The following is a 19758-nucleotide window of genomic DNA, read 5'->3' as shown; positions in this document are numbered from 1 at the left end:
TACCAACCTGGTGAGCCTCTCAAGGTCCATGTCAGATACTGCCAGTATCTTCTTACACTAGCTCTTCCCTCCATTTCACTCCCACATCACCATTTAAACTTGTATCATAAGCACTCATCACTTTCTAATCATTATTCGTTTACAAGTCTGTTGTAATCGTTACACATGGGATTCCTCCAGGGTAGATACAAACTGCCTTATTCATCTCTTTATCCTTGGTACTGCACAGGGCAGACACCAAGTGGATGCTTAGTAAAATGTCTGGTAAATGTCACCTTCTCGAGCCAGCTCACTCAGCTCCACGGCATGATCCACCTCCCCTTCCAACTGTTCCTCAGCTGCTATAGTGTCCTCTTCATCCTCCGCTAGGAAAGAGACAGAAGCAGGATCAATAGGGATAGAGGCTAGAGGCACAGGACACAGTCCAAATGAAACAGATGAGAAAGCCTGAAATGTTAGGTCCAGGCAATTCATTCAAGGGGTAAGTGGCAATAGGACAAAGAGAACAGCCCTGACCTTCCTCCTCATTCGCAGTAAACTCTTCATCATCTTCATCTGGATGCCAAGGCCGTTTGTTGCGCTGTGTGACAGCAGAGGGTGGAGGCTTTACCTGTATGGCAAAAGATAAAAAAGGAAAGGGTCTAAGGTTAGAGTAGCAGAAGAATAGCACAAACTTGAAAAAGAATCTCTATCCCATTGAGTGACAGCTGCCACTGGTACAATCCCAGGGCAAGAATACAATCAAGGGTTTTCTCTCAGCACCAGCTACCAAATCCTGGCCCCACCGCCTGGGGAAGGACCTGTGAAAGTGCCAGGTAATAAAGAAAGGTACCCAACACATCTCCATGCACTTGGGACATACGGAGAAACAGAAAAGACTTAAGGGTACCATGCCAGCTTCCAACCTATAACAACCTATAAGGCCAGTAAGGGAATATTAGGGCACGTTCAGAGAAGTGGCAAGTAACGGTCAGAGCAAGTACTTTTTCAAGACCAGAGAGCAATTTAAAGAGTAAAGAGCAATACACTCTTCCACTATAGTGCCAAAACCTGCCAATCACAAAATGCAACTTGCCCCAGATTCTTCCCCAATCATCCCCAAAGAGCCCAAATGTCCATTACTAGGTAGAACTCTCCAAACCCATAACCAACCTCATAGCCCCGAACTCAGATCCTGAACCTCTCCCTCTGCTCCCCCTCTGAACCCTTCCCTCTGCTCCTACTGCCTATACCTCCAACACCTGAGGGGGCTCTTCTTCAGCACCTTCTTCAGGCCCATCTCGGGTGTCACTATCATGAGATGAGGGGGTTTGAGAGGGGCTGGAAGGCCCTTCCAGTAGTTGAGGGGGAAGGGAACGGAGCAGCTCTTCCAGTGGCAATTCTCCCTCACGGCGAAGCAGCTCAATCTCACGCCTCTGGGCCTCTGCATCATTGCCTTCCTGTTGTTCTTCAACCTCAATCGTTTCCTCATCGTCCTCTTCCTCCTCCTCTTGGGGTTGAAAGTCCCCATCTATAGCAGGAGAACAAGGTCACAAAGTCCACGGGCCCTGCAAGCCACAGGGTGGGTTTTTCAGCTCTGGAAAGGGTACACGAGGAGGAGTAACAGGGCCAAAGAGAACACACACCTTCATCATCCAGACGGGAAGCAGGGGGTGGAGGACTGGAGGCAGCTGAGGAAGAGCCGAGGCAAGGGGAAGAGCCTGCTTTGCTGGAGGCTAATGGCTGGTTGAGGCTCTGAGACAGAAGGTCCGAGTACTTTTCAGTTTGCCCGACAATGAAGTCCAAATGCAGGTCCAGGGCTTTTTTGCGCTTTTCTTCAAGCCGGGACTGTTGCTTGAATTGCACCACCTGCCACAGATGTGAAAGGGACTGCTCACCAAGATAACCATTTATTTAGGTACTTTTACCTGATGTTTAGGGAGGCCTTCTTTTTTTTTTTGTTTTTTTTGAGACGGAGTCTCGCTCTGTCGCCCGGGCTGGAGTGCAGTGGCCGGATCTCAGCTCACTGCAAGCTCCGCCTCCCAGGTTCACGCCATTCTCCTGCCTCAGCCTCCCGAGTAGCAGGGACTACAGGCGCCCGCCACCTCGCCCGGCTAGTTTTTTGTATTTTTTAGTAGAGACGGGGTTTCACCGTGTTAGCCAGGATGGTCTCGATCTCCTGACCTCGTGATCCGCCCGTCTCGGCCTCCCAAAGTGCTGGGATTACAGGCTTGAGCCACCGCGCCCGGCCAGGGAGGCCTTCTTTAACCAGATCCTGGGCTGGCCTCTTAGGAGAGTAAGGCTAAATAACCTTCGGGGCTTATTATGGTCTAAAGGAAGCACAAAGGGAGCATGCAGGAAGAAGACCCAGCTTAGCCTCAGGTGGAGGGAAGGTTTGCAATCTGATTTTTTTGAAGAGATGAGGTCTCACTACGTTGGCCAGGTTGGTGTCAAACTCCTGGGCTCCAGTGATCCTCCTGCCTTGCCCTCCCACATAGGTAGAACTACAGGCATGCATCACTACACCCAGCTGGAATTGGATCTCAAAAAGTAGGCAGGTGGGCTGGGCACAGTGACTCATGCCTATATTCTCAGCACTTCGGAAGCCTGAAGTGGGAGGATCACAGGAGGTCAGGAGATCGAGACCAGCCTGACCAACATGGTGAAACCCCCATCTCTACTAAAAATACAGAAATTAGCCAGGCCTGATGGTGGGCGCCTGTAATCTCAGCTACTCGGGAGACAGAGGCAGGAGAATTGCTTGAACCTGGGAGGCAAAGGTTGCAGTGAGCCCAGACTGAACCACTGCACTCTAGCCTGGGAACAAAGCGAGACTCCATCTCAAAAACAAAAAAAAAACAGGTAGGTGAAGCCAGGCATGGTGGCTCACACTTTGGGAGGTCAAAGCGAGAGGATCCCTTGAGCCTAGGAATTCAAGATCAGCTTGGTGTGTAACAGCGAGACCTTCCCTCCACAAAAAAATATTTTTAAGCCAGGTGCGGTGGCTCACGCCTATAATCCCAGCACTTTGAGAGGCCTGGGCAGGTGGATAACCTGAGGTCAGGAGTTCAAGACCAGCCTGGCCAACATGACAAAACCCTGTCTCTACTAAATATACAAAAATTAGCCAGACATAGTAGCACATGCCTGTAATCCCAGCTACTCCGGAGAGTGAGGCAGGAGAATCACTTGAGCCCAGGAGGCAGAGGCTGTAGTAAGCCAAGATTGCGCCACTGCCCTGGGTGACGGGGCGAGACTCTGTTTCACAAAAAAATTTTTAAAAAAAAATTTTTTTTTAATTTTTTTCTTAATTAGCAAGATGTGCTAGCACGTGCCTGTAGTCCCAGATACTTGGGAGGCTGAAGCAGGAAGATCGCGTGAGCCCAGGAGGTTGAGGATGCAGTAAGCTATGATCGTACCACTGCACTCCAGCCTAGGCCACACAGCAAGACCCTGTCCAAGACAACTAAAAAATAGGTAGCTGCTCCCTAAGTACACATGAGGACAAAGGCATTCCCAGCAGCATAAAGTCCATGTGTAAATGGCCAGAGACATACAAAAGAAAGATGGGTGTGGAGTGGAAGGGAGAAGGAAAGAACATGGCAGGAGGCAAGACCGAGAATACAGACGGAATCCAGGTAGTACATAAGAAATAATTAGCCAGGCACGGTGGCTCAAGCCTGTAATCCCAGCACTTTGGGAGGCCGAGACGGGCGGATCACTAGGTCAGGAGATCAAGACCATCCTGGCTAACACGGTGAAACCCCGTCTCTACTAAAAAAATACACACAAAAAAACTAGCTGGACAAGGTGGCGGGCGCCTGTCATCCCAGCTACTCGGGAGGCTGAGGCAGGAGAATGGCGGTAACCTGGGAGGCGGAGCTTGCAGTGAGCCGAGATCGCGCCACTGCACACCAGCCTGGGCGACACAGTGAGACTCCATCTCAAAAAAAAAATAATAATAATTATAACTTACTATACGGGCAGTGGGAACGTTGGCAGAATTTAAGCATGTAAGTGGCACAAATACATTTTAGTAAACACATGCTAAATGCCCTGCAAGGGACAGATGGCCTAGAGCTGTCAAGGAGAACTATTAACAATCACCAAAGAAAGAACCCATATTTTGCCACTCTACTTTTTTATCCACACAACATAAACATCATTAGAGTAGCCTGAAATTATATTTACTCCCTCAAGAAGTTTTGATAATTCCTACTACCATGCCATCTACCAATCTAATCCAAGGCCATTTCCCTTTCCTGATCCCCACTGTCTACCTTCTCCACATTGCTCCAGAACTGCCTGACATCCTTGGCCATGGTGGAAGCGATTCGACGCAGCTTGGCCTGCTCCTCCCTCCGGGCCCGTTCCTCTTTCTGCCGCTGCTCCTCGTGGTGCCGGATCACCATGCGCACCACCTGTGGGAATGAAAACCCAGGGTGAAAACACTCAAAGCCAGACTTCCTGACCCAAAGGCAAAGAAAATAATCAAGGCCAAGAAATCTGGAAAGTCAAGAGCTTGCCTCCTAACGCCTACACCATTCTGTTTGGTCACCTTCCAACTAACCCACCTTTCAAGCGAAAGCACAAACCTGAAAAGGAAAAGGAAAGTAGTCCCAGTGGAAGACCTACCTTACGGGCCACACCCCGTTTCCAACGGCGCTCCTGAGCAAAGTCAGCAGAGAGCCACTGCATCTCTTCGCACAGATAGTCCCAGTGACCTTTGGGGCGAGGGGGCTCTGGCACCTTAGGCAGCCTCTTCAGTGACCAGAAACCCTCCTTCCGCAGCTCAGCAATCCGAGTCTCGATCTCAGCCTCCTAATCAGGGAGAGCCAGATCAATCAACAGTTCTAAACACACACTCCGTCTCACTGCCACAGCTGAATTCCTGAACACTATGTGGGCTGATTGTGTTATGCTTATGCTTAGTCCACATACCAAACCCACAGACAAGGTACTATACTCTCTTCAGAAGAGGGAAAATAGATCAGGGAGATTAAGTGATTTGCCCAAGATCACACAGCTAGAAAGTAATAGAAGATGGCAATCAAAAATAGGTCCGAGGACTCCAGACAGCAAATTTCATGCACTTTCCATTATTTAACACAATCTCCACACCCCATAGACATAGAAGAGACTTGGGAAAACATATCCCAAGGGGAGCGTCCCAGAGGAGTAAGGAACACATACTTCCCTCTTGATTCTAGATACAAGGGATTATCATCATCATAGAATTCTACTTACTCAGAGTATGTTCATGATGCATTAAGCTTAGAAACATGCTATAACTGACACACTGTTATTTTTAAAAATATCACTTTTGTAAAAATGCATGTGCTTATGTAAAAAACATCAAACATTATACATGAAATGTTTAACACTTGTTAGGTGTAAAAAATTGGTCATTCTTACTAAAGTTTCTACGCTGTCTTTTATTAAAAAAAGCATTTAAAAATTTTTTGACAGAAATGACTCAAAAAATTCAGGACAACTGCCTTGTTATTTCTTTTTCTGAATCTTACTCAGAAATCTGGGTGAGATTTTTCTGGGTCTCACTCTGTTGCCTAGGCTCAGGTTATCTTCCCAACTCAGCCGCCCAAGTAGCTGAGACTATAGGCACGTGCAACCCATGCCCAGCTGATTTTTTTCATATTTCTTGTAGGGACGAGTTTTCACAATGTCAAGGCTGGTCTGGAACTCCTGGACTCAAGCAGTCCACCTGCCTGGGATTCCCAAAATGCTCAGATTATAGGCAAAAACCACCACACCCAGCCTCTGCCTTTGTTATTTGTCCTTCCCTGATAAAAACTAAATCAGAGAAAATGACAGCCAGAGATGAGACAGAACTAAATGGCCTGATAGTGAAGTAAACATTAAGAAAGACGTGTATATTAGACCAGCTGCTCTCAAACTTGAGCAGTCACCAGAATCATCTGGAGGACTTTTAGAAACAGATTGCACTCACGCCTGTAATCCCAGCACTTTGGGAGGCCAAGGCAGGCAGATTAGGTCAGGAGATCAAGACCATCCCGGCTAAAAGTTAAACCCCGTCTTTACTAAAAACACAAAAAATTAGCTGAGCGTGGTGGCGGGCGCCTGTAGTCCAGCTACTCAGGAGGCTGAGGCAGGAGAATGGCATGAACCCGGGAGGTGGAGCTTGCAGTGAGTCGAGATGATGCCACTGCACTCCAGCCTAGGCGAAAGAGTGAGATTCCGTCTCAAGAAAAACAAAACAAAACAAAACAGATTGCGGCCAGGTAGAGTGGCTCACACCTGTAATCCCAGCACTTTGAGAGGCCGAGGCTGGCAGATCACAAGGTCAAGAGATCGAGACCATCCTGCCAATGTGGTGAAATTCCGTCTCTATTAAAAATACAAAAAATTAGCTGAGCGTGGCAGTGCACGCCTGTAGTCCCAGCTACTAGGGAGGCTGGGGTAGGAGAATCTCTTGAACCCAGGAGGCAGAGGTTGCAGTGACCCGAGATTGCGCCACTGCACTCCAGCCTGGAGACAGAGCAAGGCTCCATCTCAAAATAAACAAATAAATAAAATAAAATAAAATAAGCCGCACATGGTGGCTCACGCCTGTAAATCTCAGCACTTCGGGAGGCTGAGGTAGGCAGATCACAAGGTCAGGAGATTGAGACCACCCTGGCCAACGTGGTGAAACCCTGTCTCTACTAAAAATACAAAAAAATTACCCAGGCTCGGGGGCCGGCGCCTGTAGTTCCAGGTACTTGGGAGGCTGAGGCAAGAGAATGACCGTGAACCTGGCAGGCCGAACTTGCAGTGACCCGAGATTGTGCCACTGCAGTACAACCTGGGTGACAGAGCGAGACCCTGTCTCAAAAAAAATAAAATAATTAATTAAAAAATAAAAACAGATTGCTGGGCCCTACCCTCATAGCTTCAAATGGGTCAGTGGGTGAGGAGTACCAAGAATTTGCGTTTTGTTTTTTTTTTGTTTTTTTTTTTGAGAAGGAGTCTCACTGTTACCCAGGCTGGCGTGCAGTGGCATGATATCGGCTCACTGCAACCTCTGCCTCCCTGGTTCAAGCAATTCTCCTGCCTCAGCTTCCTGAGTAGCTAGGACTACAGGCCTACACCACCACGCCAGGATAATTTTTGTATTTTTAGTAGAGACGGGGTTTTGCCACGTTGGCCAGGCTGGTCTTGAACTCCTGACTTTCGGTGATCCACCCACCTCAGCCTCCCAAAGTGCTGGGATTACAGGCATAAGCCATCACGCCTGACAGAGAATTTGTGTTTTTACTAAGTTCCCAGGTGATGCTAATGCTGCTGGCCCAGAGACCACACTTACCACTGGATAAATGTAACACAGACTGCAGGACAGAAATAAGTAGAAATCAGTAAATTTAAAGAGCATCACAGCCTACAAAGTGCTTTCATATCTATTTTCTCCTTTTTTTCCTTTTTTTTTTTTGAGACAGGATCTTACTCGGCTGCTCAGGTTGGAGTGCAGTGGCATAATCATGGCTCACTGCAGCCCTGACCTCCTGGGCTCAGGTGATCCTCTCAACTCAGGCTCCTGGGTGGCTGGGACTGCTACAGGCACGTGCCACTATGCCCAGACAATTTTTTGTACTTTTTACAGAAATAGGGTTTCACCACATTGCCCAGTCTGGTCTCGAACTCCCGAGCTCAAGAGATCTGCCTGTCTCAGCCCCGCAAAGTGCTGGGATTACAGGTGTGAGCCACTGCACTCGGCCTTGCTCCTATAATTTAAACCTCCTAATAGCCTACAAATTATTATATCATTCCTTTTTTATTTACAGCAAGAAAAATGAGACTCAGTATTCAAGCAATTTGCTCACAATCATATACGTTAAGGCAGAACCTATATCCTAAATCCATGACAAAAAAGAAAAGAAACCTAAAATACTCAACAGGACGTGGGAGTTTAGTGAGGATGACTCCCAAGAATCTTCATTAGCCTTCCTAATACGTACATGCTTGGCCTGTTCCGCGATTTCGGCATGGCTCTTCTCCCACTTCGGGCCCTTGTTAGCCAGGTCAGCAGCCTGGGATAAGCTGAACCCCTCCAGGGGCACTGTGGCACCATCTGGGGGTCCTGGAGGTCCATCCAGGGAGGAATCTTGAGCTATGTGCTGGGGGGAGATGCCGCCTGCCCCACTAGAGGCTGGGGAACTGGATGAGGCAGGGGACACAGGATTGCTGCCTGTCATGCCGTCCGACACCATCTAGAAAAGTGGAAAATGATGGCAAAAATAAATGCTTAGCACTGTGCTGAGTGTTTCAGGTACATCATTTCATTCCATCTTCACAAGAAAAAACTATGTAGAATAAGGTGTAAATCTTATTTCCATAAACACAAACGTTTGGGATAAAGTTTTAATAAGGGACTCCGATGGCAAAGCCAAGTTTATAGATGCTTGACATGCAAGAATTATGTCCTGACATTTACACAGTCCCCAAACTTCAAAACATGTAAATATATACATGCATATATGTGTATATGTATGTATATGTATATATACACACACACAGACCCATATAGGCCGGGGATGGTGGCTCACACTTGTGATCCCAGCACTTTGGGAGGCTGAGGTGGGTGGATCACCTGAGGTCAGGAGTTTGAAACCAACTTGGCCAACATGGCGAAACCCCGTCTCTACTGAAAATGCAAAAATTAGCTGGGCATGGTGGCAGAAGCCTGTAATCCCAGCTACGCACGAGGTTCAGGCACAAGAATCGTTTGAACCTGGGAGGCGGAGGTTGCAGTGAGCCGAGATCGCACCATTGCACTCCAGCTTGGATGACAGAGTAAGACTCTGACTCGGGGGAAAAAAAAAACCACACACACACACACATATAGCATATGATTTCAAATTCTGATCCTTTCAGAGCCTCAGTGATTTCATTCATACAAACAACTCCCTATTTTCCCTCCATTTTCACAAGTGTGGCAAATTCACTTATGCAATAAATGTGAGCTACCACTAAATTCAACAGCCACCAACAAAATCCGAAGCCACCTTAACCTCTTCACTGGACAGGCAAGGGCTGGAGGCATAGCCACTGTTCTCAAACACCCAACACGTCACTTTACGATGTACTCCAAAAGCATTAAGAAATGAAAGCCAGGCTCAGTGGCTCACGCCTGTAATCCCAGGACTTTGGGAGGCCGAGGCGGGTGGATCATGTGGTCAGGAGTTCCAGACCCGCCTAACCAACAAGGTGAAACCCCATCTCTCCTAAAAGTACAGAAATTAGCCAGGTGTGGTAGTGCGAGCCTGTAATCCCAGCTATTCAGGAGTCTGAGGCAGGAGAATCGCTTGAACCAGGAAGCAGAGGTTGTAGTAAGCCAAGATTGCGCCACATCTGGACGGACGGACGGACGGACGGATGGAAGGAAGGCAGACATGGCTGGGCACAGTGGCTCACACCTGTAATCTTAGTACTTTTTGAGGTTGAGGCGGGTGGATTACCAGGGGTCAGGAGTTCGAGACCAGCCTAACCTACATGGTGAACCCCACCTCTACTAAAAATACAGAAAATTAGCTGGGCGTGGTGGCGGATGCCTGTAACCCCAGCTACTCAAGAGGCTGAGGCAGGAGAATCACTTTAACCCAGGAGGTGGAGGTTGCAGTGAGCCGAGATCGTACCACTGCACTCCAGCCAGGGCAACAAGAGTGAAACTCTGAGCCAGGCGCAGTGGTTCATACCTATAATTCCAGCACTTTGAGAGGCCGAGGCGGGTGGGGATCACAAGGTCAAAAGATCGAGACCATCCTGGCAAACATGGTGAAACCCCACCTCTACTAAAAACAAAAAATTAGCAAGGCGTGGTAGCGCGCACCTAGAGTCCCAGCTACTCGGGAGGCTGAGGCAGGAGAATCACTTGAACCGGGGAGGTGGAGGTTGCAGTGAGCCGAGATCATGCCACTGCATTTCAGCCTGGTGATAGAGCGAGACTCGAAACAAAGAAAGACAGAAAGAAAGACAGCAAGAAAGACAGAAAGAAAGAGAAAGAAAAAGAAAGAAAAGAAAGGAAAAGGAAGGAAGAAACGAAGGAGGGAGGGAGGGGAAAAGCAAAGCAAAGCAAAGAGAAAAGAAAAGAAAAGGAAAGGAAAAGAAAAGACAAGGAAAACAGGCCAGGTCTCAATACTTTGGGAGGCCAAGGTGGGTGGATCGCCTGAGGTCAGGATTTCAAGACCAGCCTGGTCAACATGGTGAAATCCCGTATCTACAAAAATATAAAAATTAGCCAGGTACGATGGTGGGTGCCTGTAATCCCAGCTACTCGCGAGGCTGAGGCGGGAGATCTGCTTGAACTTGGGAGGCAGAGGTTGCAGTGAGCTGAGATCATGCCATTGCACTCCAGCCTGGGTGACGGAAAGAGACTCCACTTATGTAAGGACATAAGCCTTACACTGCGCCACTCAAATTCCAACCTCAGCTAAATGACAAGACTGTCACAGATTTCCCCAGTTTCTCAGGAAAATTGTAACTATCAAATTTATAAACGTGAAAAGCTTACTGTACTGCTTACTTTGGCAACACATATACTAAAACTGGGAGGATACAGAAAACATTAACATGGCCCGTATGCAAGGATGACACAAGAAAGAAATCCTTTTTATAAAAAAGTTTAAAAAATTAAAATAAAAAGAAAGCTGACTGTACACACACACACCTAGATGTGTGTTTAAAAGCCATGCTTTTTTTCCCTACCCCACACTCTTCCTTGGTATGAGAAAGGAATGAACACTACACATCATCCATAGACTTATCCTACTCCAGTTCTGATAGAAGTTAAACTATTCTCAAAGTGTACAGTCTTAAAAGCATGGTGCCCAGACCTCCATTTCCAACCTAGCCTAATCCAACCTCTTTCAGGTAATGAGGAGCTTTTGCACTCTTGGAGATATTACACTAATGTTAAATGGAATGTGAGTATCCAACAGACCTGACACACTACAGCCGAGCCCCTCGAGCACCAAAGATTCTCCAAAACTCTCCACAAATATTCCCATCACATTTCTTCTGCCTCACACCCAACAATCCACAAAGCAGAAGCAGAGAAGGAACTATCCCCACTTTCAAACCTGTGTCTGTAGGACTGGGAGCTGAGGGTGAGCAGGGGAGGGGCTGCTCTGCATGGTCCCACTCCCAGGCTCCTCCTTGGATGCCTGAAGAATGACTGGGTCGTTATCACCACTGCTGCTGGCCGAGGGGCTGGCGTCCGGCTGCAGGGCATGCTGGGAGCTGGCCTCATTCTGGGCCACCGGCCACCGGGACCCGCCTTCCAGGGCCCGGGGCCCACCAGGGCGTCCCAGCCTCCGCTCAGGTCCACCAGCCTCTGGAGCACCTAAAGTAGGATAAGAAGACGACAGAAATGCAGTTAAAGGGGATGAAAAATTATTTTTAAAAAACCAGAAATAACACTGAATAAAGAGAAACACAGAAATTACAGGTTACATTTCTTGAGCACTTAATATGTATGAGATACTTTCAGTACTTCCTTGATGTATTCTATAATCCTCACATCTACCTTAAAAACCAAGTGCTGGCTGGGCATGGTGGCTCACACCTGTAATCCCAGCACTTTGGGAGGCTGAGGCGGGTGGATCACGAGGTCAGGAGATCGAGACCATCCTGGCTAACACGCTGAAACTCCGTCTCTACTAAAAATGCAAAAAATTAGCCGGGTGTGGTGGCAGGTGCCTGTGGTCCCAGCTACTCAGGAGGCTGAGGCAGGAGAATGGCGTGAACCCAGGAGGCGGAGCTTACAGTGAGCCAGGATCGTGCCACTGCACTCCAGTCTGGGTGAGAGCGAGACTCTGTCTCAAAAAAAAAAAACACCAAGTGCTTCTCACAGCATAACAAATATTTACTTCCTCCTACACACAATGGATAAAGCCATGCAGAAAGGATTCCCAACCTAAATGGAGCTTACATTCTAATATAATCTGTTTTATAAGTAAGAAAGTTTTAAAACCTTATGATTTGCGGAAAGTCACACAGTAAAAAAGTGGTAGGAGGACTTCAATCCACAGTCTTAATGCCAAAACTACGGAAAACCTGCTACTCTTCCTGGTAGAGCCAGGTTGACCACGTTTTCCTTAACCCACAGCCTCAGTTCTGTTGTTGCACAACTATAATCAAACCCTCCACAGAAAAATCACATGCAAACATTCCCATGGTTCTCTAGAGTGAAAATCCCCAATACTGACCAATAATTGCTTTCATTATCTCAAACATTTCTCCCATTAGCATCAGCACACAAAATGGTAGCAGATCCCTCACCTGTGTGAGCTGAGACCACACCCCCTGTGAAAGTCTGCACTTCCACGGTGCCGCCGTACTGAAGGGAATCACACCTGAAACAGAAGAACAGTAAGGAACTCTTCCACATTTGCCAACATCCATCAAAGCGTATTATTTACTCCAGTTTTTTTGAGACGTTTAAACATACCCAAATCAGTTCAAAGACTAGAAACAGAAAAACAATATAGTAGGAAAAGCTCATATTTCAGGGAAATGCAAATCATGTTTTGTGAAGACGAATCCTGTTTTGCGAATTCTGTAGGGACATACGATCCTGCCCGGGGGCAGGAGCAGGAAAGGAGTTAAGCAAGAAAGTTTAAAAAATTTTAAGTGTGAAAGCTCCAACCATAGAATGGAAAACAAAACAAAAAAAAAGTACAGCAAAAAAAAGCTGTCACATCCAGAACCTCAGAAAGGTGCTACCGGCCAGCGTGCCTTTCCAGTGAGGGCTGGACGCAGAAATGAGAGGGGAACTCCTGGGAAGAGTCAACAAACATGCAGGTCACAGGAAAATCCGCCCAGGATTCAGGGCAGGGCGCTGTGAATCCCATACCTGCGCCATGAGACACTTCCCCAAACACAAGAACCACAGCAAAGGGGAGACTCTGGAGCAGTCAAAAGCGAGAAGCCGCACTGCCAAGAACCACGCGCCGGAAACAGGCAGTGTGAACCCGCAGGAGGCCCGGAAATGCTTCCCCTGTGTTTAAGGAAATTCCTAAACCACGGTGCCGCCTTTGATTCACTCCCTCCTCCGCCACACGTTCCCAAGACCCGAGCTCCCCAGAAGCCAACAAGCCTGAACTCTTGACTCCAGGTTTCGTGACCGTCTCCCTAGCCCTCCCGGGGGACTGACCTCGCGTGACCCCTGACCTCTGCCCAAGTTGCCACTAGCCCTGAGATAGCCCCGCCCCCTCCAGACTCCCACCCCACCCAACGTGCGCGCCGGGCGGGGGAGGGGCCCGCGCGTGCGCGGCTGGAGGCGGAGAGAGCCGGCTGCGCGCACGGCCCGGGGGCTCCCGCCAGAACCCAAGCCCACGCACACAAGGGTCGCGGGGCTGGGAAGCCCCTCATCCGAGCTCGTCAGGGAGCCCCCCCCCAATCACCCGACCGCGAAAGGCTGAGAGAAGGGAGGGTTCGTGCCACCAGGTCCTGATCCCCCGGCTGGATGTGGTGGGCGCGCGTCCCGACTACTCGTCCCACGCCCCCCTTCCTCTTCCCGCGCGCCCCTGAGGGGTGACTGGGTTGGTGGGCGGGCAGGAGCGCACCTGGGTCCGTCCTCTCAGGGCTCGCTCGCTCGCTTGCTCAGGCACGCGTGCGCAGAAGAGCGGGAAGGGAGAGGAGACGCGGGGCCCAGCGCCGGCCGGCCTGACCCCCTCACTCTGTCTCTATGGGCGCGCGCCGACAGCCTCGCGCACCGGCCCCGGGGCCCCGGCTGAGGGTGCGCGCGCAGCACCCCGGGAAGGTGGGAGGGGAGGCGGTGGCGGAAAGATGCGCGCGCAGTCAGCCATCAGGGGAGGGGGAACTGTGGGACGTCCGCCATCTTGTCTCCCTCTCCTTACCTGCGTCCTCGGGGGCGTGCGCACCACCCCCCCTCCCGCCGAGGAGGGGGGAGGGCTCCCTCTTGGCCACCGCCTTTGCGGCCTTTAAACTCCCCTGGAGACTGCAGCTACTGCCACCGCCTTGCCTCCACTGCCTCTTCTCGGAGCACACAGATGCGGACGGTGGGTGGGAAAAAGGGCAGACGCTACTCCCGGCGAACCGCCGCCGTCGCTCCCGAGGCCTCACCAAAATGGCCGCCGCCGTCTCGGCCGCCACCACCACCACCACCGCCGCCACCGCTCGCTATCGCTACCGTCGGCGCGGCCCGTCTTCTCGCGAGAGACAGTAACTGGAGGGTGGGGGTACGAGGAGGCTCGCGTGCTAGCGTAGGGCGCCGCCGGGCGCGCAAGGCAGCCTGGGAGGTGTAGTCTCCCGGTGGCTGCGCGCTCGCCCCTCCTCGGAGCGCCTTTACTGTCTGCCCTTAGAGCTACCTGGGGCTGCATTGCGGCTGCCAGCTGGGACCACCGCCACCTCCCTTTTTATTTACAGATCACCCAGTGAGCTGAAACAAGTTAGCAGTGGAACTTGGGCTTCCCAGTTCCCATGGCAGCCCACTTCTGTAGCGCTGCTTCGTTTTACACGAGGATGGTTTCCTGATAGCTTTCAGACACCTTTGCCATCTGTTCGAAAACGTTCCAGGTTAAGAACCCCTTTGAGAATCTGATACCTTTACCCCAGAATAGAACAATAAATAACAGCTACCTTCTACTGACACTACTTTGTGCATTGATTACTTCTTCTAATCCTAACAGTGCTCCATTTTACAAACGAATTGAGGCTCAGGCGTTAAACACAGTGACAGATCCTGAAGTCAAGATTCCTAGCCAAGCAGTCTAAGCCACAAGAATGCACTTGCTGTCACAAAATTTTACCACCTAAAGCCCCCCATAAAAGGCCAGGTTAGGAAGCCCTGAGAAGCTCCTCTGCCTCCATTCAGTTTAGCCCTTCCCTGCGAAGAGGATTATTGGTCCCGTTTTACAGATGAAGTTTGGGTTGAAAGAAAAGTGGATGATGCCTATCTTTTCTAGACCCTCCTCCCATCACTCCCTAAAGAGGGGATCCCAGGCCAGAGTCTGAATGAATTGGCCCTAGCCTTGTGCCATTAACTCCTTGATATGTGACCTTGAGCAATTAACTTCACCTTTTTGAGCTTCAGTTTCCTTTGTAAACTGAGGATAGAATTGCTGATGTAAAATTGCTTTGAAAGATCTGAAGGGCCAGGTGTGGTGGCTCACACCTGTAACCCCAGCACTTTGGGAGAACAAGGCAGGAGGACCACTTGAGGCCAGGAGCTCAAGACAGGCCTGGGCAACACAGTGAGACGTCCTCTCTACAGTAAATTTAAAAATTTTAAAGTATGGGGAAAAAAAAGCTCTAAAGGACCACCTAAATGCAGAGTGTATTTCACTATAATTAAGTGTCTCACATCCATGATCTTAAGGTCAAGGTTAGCCTTCTGGTGTGCTTTACATAGTGTTTGTTTATGCATGTATTCATTTATTGAGATAGTCTTGCTCTGTCACCCAGGCCAGAGTACAGTGTCACAATCTTGGCTCACTGCAGCCTCTGCCTCCCGGGCTCAAGCAATTCTCGTGGCTCATCCTCCCAAGTAGCTGGGATTACATGTGTGCACCACCACACTCAACTAATTTTTGTATTTTTAGTAGAGACAGCGTTTTACCATGTTGCCCAGGCTGGTCTCAAACTCCTGACCTCAGGTGATCCACCCCCCTCAGCCTCCCAAAGTGCTGGTACTACAGGCTTGAGCCACCACGCCCGGCCGCTTTACATAGTGTTTTAATGTTCTGGGTATTATTAATACTTCAGGAAGCCAGGCACGGTGGCTTACGCCTGTAATCCCAGCACTTTGGGATGCTGAGGCAGGTGGATCACCTGAGATTGGGAGTTCGAGACCAGCCTGACCAACATGGAGAAACCCCGTCTCTACTGAAAATAAACAATTAGCCAGGCGTGGTGACGCGTGTCTGTAATCCCAGCTACTCGGGAGGCTGAAGCAGGATAATTGCTTGAACCCGGGAGGCGGAGATTGCGGTGAGCCAAGATCACGCCATTGCACTCCAGCCTGGGCAACAAGAGCAAAACTCCATCTCAAAAAAAGAAAAGCAAAAATACTTCAGGCAAGAGAATGACGTCTCCCATGTGCCATAGGTCCCACCATTCCCAATTGTCTTGCACCAGGCAACTTAACAAATTTGTCATATCTGGCACCTAAAGGCAGTTAAACTTGTGGCCTCTTGTTCATACACAAGCATGTCAACAAGCGTGTTCTCCTAACCAGCATTTCCTCTGCCTGTTTCCTATCTGGCCCTGTGCTGCATGCAGTGGGAGAGACAGGAGGGAAGCTGGCACAGTCCCTGCTCTTAAGAACTTAGTCTCATTGCGGGATAAGCTGTGAGCTTGGTAAAAGGCATGGCAGTGCTGTGGTATCTCAAAAGAAGGGTGGTCAAGGAACTCTCCAAGGGTCAGGTTAGATACCCAGTGGGGTATCAGGGAAGGCTTCCTAGAGAAGTATCATTTGAACCTGACCTTGAAAAATTTAGGCATGAAGGCAGGCACTCCAGGAATATGACACAGCCTCCACGAGGCTGATGGCTCGGTGGTGGGGGGAAGGGGGACAGTGAATCAGCTTGTGCCCCAGGCTGGAGTACAGTGGTGTGATCATAGTTCACTGCAGCCTTGACCTCCTGGGCTCAGGTGGTCCTCCCACCTCAGCCTTCCAAGTAGCTGAGACTACAGGTACACACCACCAGGCCCGGCTATTTTTTATTTTTTTGTAGTGAAAGTGAGAGGTCTCTCTATGTTGCCCAGGTTGGTCTTGAACTCTTGGCCTCAAGCAGCCCTCCTGTCTCAGCCTCCCAAAGTGCTGGGACTACAGGCATGAGCTACCACACCCAGCCCCAGCCTGTCTTCTTTATGAGGGAGCAGGTTGAAACACTGTTGGAGAGATCACCTGGCTCCAAGTGGCTAGGGCCCAGCATGCCAGGCTAGGTTTGGGGCATTCACTTGGAAGTGACAGGGAGCTATTAAAAGTTGTTAAGCAAAAGATTGGCATGACCCAGGCTGGGCGCGGTGGCTCACGCCTGTAATCCCAGCACTTCGGGAGGCTGAAGCGGATGGATCATCAGTTCAAGAGATCGAGACCATCCTGGCCAACATGGTGAAACCCCGTCTCTACTAAAAATACAAAAATTAGCCTGGCGTGGAGGCATGTGCCTGTAGTCCCAGCTACTTGGGAGGCTGAGGCAGGAGAACCGCTTGAACCCGGGAGGTAGAGGTTGCAGTGAGCTAAGATCACACCACTACACTCCAGCCTGGCAACAAAGCCAGACTCCGTCTCAAAAAAAAAAAAGATTGGCATGACCCATGTTCCACTTTACAAAGGGTGATGTATGTAACAAGATGCATGGGATGTCTGTAAGACTGGAGACAGGGAGGATACCAGCAGTCACCTGTGTGTAATGGGAGCTGTTGGCCAGAAGGTGGCAGTGGAGATGGGGGAGAGACTAAGAAGGAAAAATTAGTAGAACCTGGCCGTTGATTGCTAGTGATGATGATCTGCTAAACATCGTTCCTTCTGTGATTCCAGCCTTTCCCAGGCTCCTCCCACCTCCTGGCCACTCCGTTTCTTCCTCTCCCCACAGGACACTTCTGCACCCCTCCATCAGTTGGTGGGGCTGCTAAGGATTCTTGCCTCAACTGCTCCCTCTCATCCAAGTCCTCAAGGGCCGAGGCAGATACTGTGAAACTAATGAAGCTTCAGCTTCCAGGACTTCTCCCTTTAATGGACCTTCTGTTGCTATTAGTGGCTGGGGGTTACAGAACCATCTAGGTGAGGTGGAGAAGCCAGGCTGTAACCAGAAAGCACTCCCATATAAGCATTTCTGGTGATTTGCCTAAAGACATCTCAGGGGAAAAAAGGGGCGTTAATCTCTAAAGCTCCAGTAACTTTTCATGATTTCCATGTTTATTCCAACCACCATCTCTTAAGTCAAGGACTATCCCCAGCTCAGAACCCTCTAACTCCTGGAATCCTCCTGCAGGAGGCTCCCTAGGAACCTTGGACTCCTCCATCCAAAAGTGAACTCACAGCCAGGTGTGGTGGCTCACGCCTGTAATCCCAGCACTTTGGGAGGCCAAGGCAGGCAGATCGCCTGAGGTCAGGAGTTTGAGACCAGCCTGGCCAACATGCTGAAACCCTGTCTCTACTAAAAATACCAAAATTAGCCGGGCGTGGTGACTCATGCCTGTAATCCCAGCTATTCAGGAGGCTGAGGCAGGAGAATCGCTTGAACCGGGAGGCAGAGGTTGCAATGAGCAGAGATCACGCCACTGCACAAAAGCCTGGGCAAAACAAGGCTGGGCGTGGTGGCTCACGCCTGTAATCCCAGCACTTTGGGAGACAGAGGCAGGTGGATCATGAGGTCAAGAGATTGAAACCATCCTGGCCAACATGGTGAAACCCCGTCTCTGCTAAAAATACAAGAATTAGCCGTGTGTGGTGGCAGGCACTTGTAGTCCCAGCTACTCGGGAGGCTGAGGCAGGAAAATTGCTTGAACCTGGGAGGCGGAGGTTGCAGTGAGCCGAGATCGCATCACTGCACTCCAGCCTGGTGACAGAGCGAGATTTCGTTTCAAAAAAAAGGTGAACTCACCATCTGAACCACAAAACTTGCTCCTCCTCCCTCTGCTCTGAGGAGATGGCACCATCCAGCTGAGCAACTGAAGTTGCTCAAGCTAGAAATGTAGGCATCACTTTCCTTTTTCCTCATGCCCCACATCCAGGCACCAAGTTCTGTGCATTATATCTTAAACATTTCTCCATTCTGTTTCTCTTCACTCCTGTGAGAGATCCTAAGCCCTTGATGATTTATAACCCGAAGAATGGCTGGTTTGAAACTTTAGCGACAACACTGTGGTCTCCGATAGCTTCCCCGCCCCATTCTTTGACATGGACAGTTGATGTTTCTCAGTCTTATGTAAAGTGCTATGCAAATGAAGCTTCCAGATGAACTGCGTCCTCCAACCTCCTGCTTTCTTGCATCCCAACAGCTGCTCCTAACCCCCCTGGCAAGTCACAAATCTGGATCTGAAGCAGTCTGTACCACCCTCCTAATTGATCTTTGTGTGGCCAGTCTCTCCTGCCCCACCCCAGTTCCCATGTGGTATCCATTGCAGTGGGAGAATCGGAACAAGCATTTGAGAGCGTGAAATAATGTTAGGGACAGGCGAGAGCAATTACATAATAAAGCAGGTAGAGACGGGCAGGGGAGGGGCCCTTTTAAACCAGGGGATCTCTGGTGAGGTGGAAGTTGGATGGAGACCTGAAGAAGACATCTCCACACAGCAGCCAGAGGAAACTTGTCTCACCGCAGATCAGACAGAGTCACTCTCCTCCTTCAGGTCCTTTCATGGCTCCTGTGAAACCCCTTTCCGAGGCCCCTGGGCCCTGCGTGATGAGCCCTTGGCAGATTCTCCAGCCTCATCTCTCCCAGCACCCTGCACTCCAGCCACTGCTGTCTCTCTACAGGTTCTTTTCTCTGTTCTGGACTTTCTCACACTTGCTTCTCTCTTTCCTTCCACGCAGTTACAACCTACACATCCTTAGTCCTAGGACAATGTCACTGCCTCCAGAAGCCCTCCCTGCCCTCAGACTACACTGTATCTCCTGTAACAGTCTGTGCTTTTCCTTCCTTCCTTCCTTCCTTTCCTTCTTTCTTTTTGCTTCTCTGCACTCTACAAATAAGTCCTTGGGTTTAGCTCTGTCTTGCTCACTTCAGTGCATGCCCATCTAAGTCCATTGTCTGGGGGGTTGCCACACACATCATACATATCAACACCTTGGGC

At 49.8% G+C, this 19758-nt stretch overlaps 1 protein-coding gene, 1 non-coding gene and 1 pseudogene across 4 annotated transcripts in view; 1 reads left to right on the top strand and 2 right to left on the bottom strand.

Annotated features, from left to right (window-relative positions):
* SRCAP (Snf2 related CREBBP activator protein) overlaps positions 1-13991 on the bottom strand; it is a 41961-nt gene extending 27970 nt beyond the window's left edge. For 2 of the 3 annotated variants that reach the window (XM_023191167.1, XM_023191165.1), the window contains exons 1-10: positions 13854-13991; positions 12274-12347; positions 11073-11335; positions 7953-8204; positions 4615-4800; positions 4260-4400; positions 1626-1848; positions 1233-1510; positions 517-610; positions 276-365 (exon numbers count right to left, since the gene is read on the bottom strand). In XM_023191167.1, coding sequence (XP_023046935.1) covers positions 276-365; positions 517-610; positions 1233-1510; positions 1626-1848; positions 4260-4400; positions 4615-4800; positions 7953-8204; positions 11073-11126 — 1318 coding nt within the window. In that variant the 5' untranslated portion in view covers positions 11127-11335; positions 12274-12347; positions 13854-13991. Of the gene's footprint in view, positions 1-275; positions 366-516; positions 611-1232; positions 1511-1625; positions 1849-4259; positions 4401-4614; positions 4801-7952; positions 8205-11072; positions 11336-12273; positions 12348-13559; positions 13691-13853 lie in introns of those variants that run through there. The other variant, XM_023191166.1, reaches the window with a different exon arrangement.
* LOC111525734 lies at positions 687-815 on the bottom strand. The gene has a single exon (XR_002726182.1). It is a non-coding gene; the product is annotated as a small nucleolar RNA SNORA30/SNORA37 family (small nucleolar RNA).
* LOC111525735 lies at positions 10511-10607 on the top strand (annotated as a pseudogene).
* Positions 13992-19758: the final 5767 nt, after the last annotated feature.

The sequence above is a fragment of the Piliocolobus tephrosceles genome, chromosome 17, assembly GCF_002776525.5.
Source record: "Piliocolobus tephrosceles isolate RC106 chromosome 17, ASM277652v3, whole genome shotgun sequence".
Classification (NCBI taxonomy): Eukaryota; Metazoa; Chordata; class Mammalia; order Primates; family Cercopithecidae; genus Piliocolobus; species Piliocolobus tephrosceles.
The sequence above is the reverse complement of the archived record's forward strand: the minus strand, read 5'-3'. Positions and strand labels throughout refer to the sequence as shown.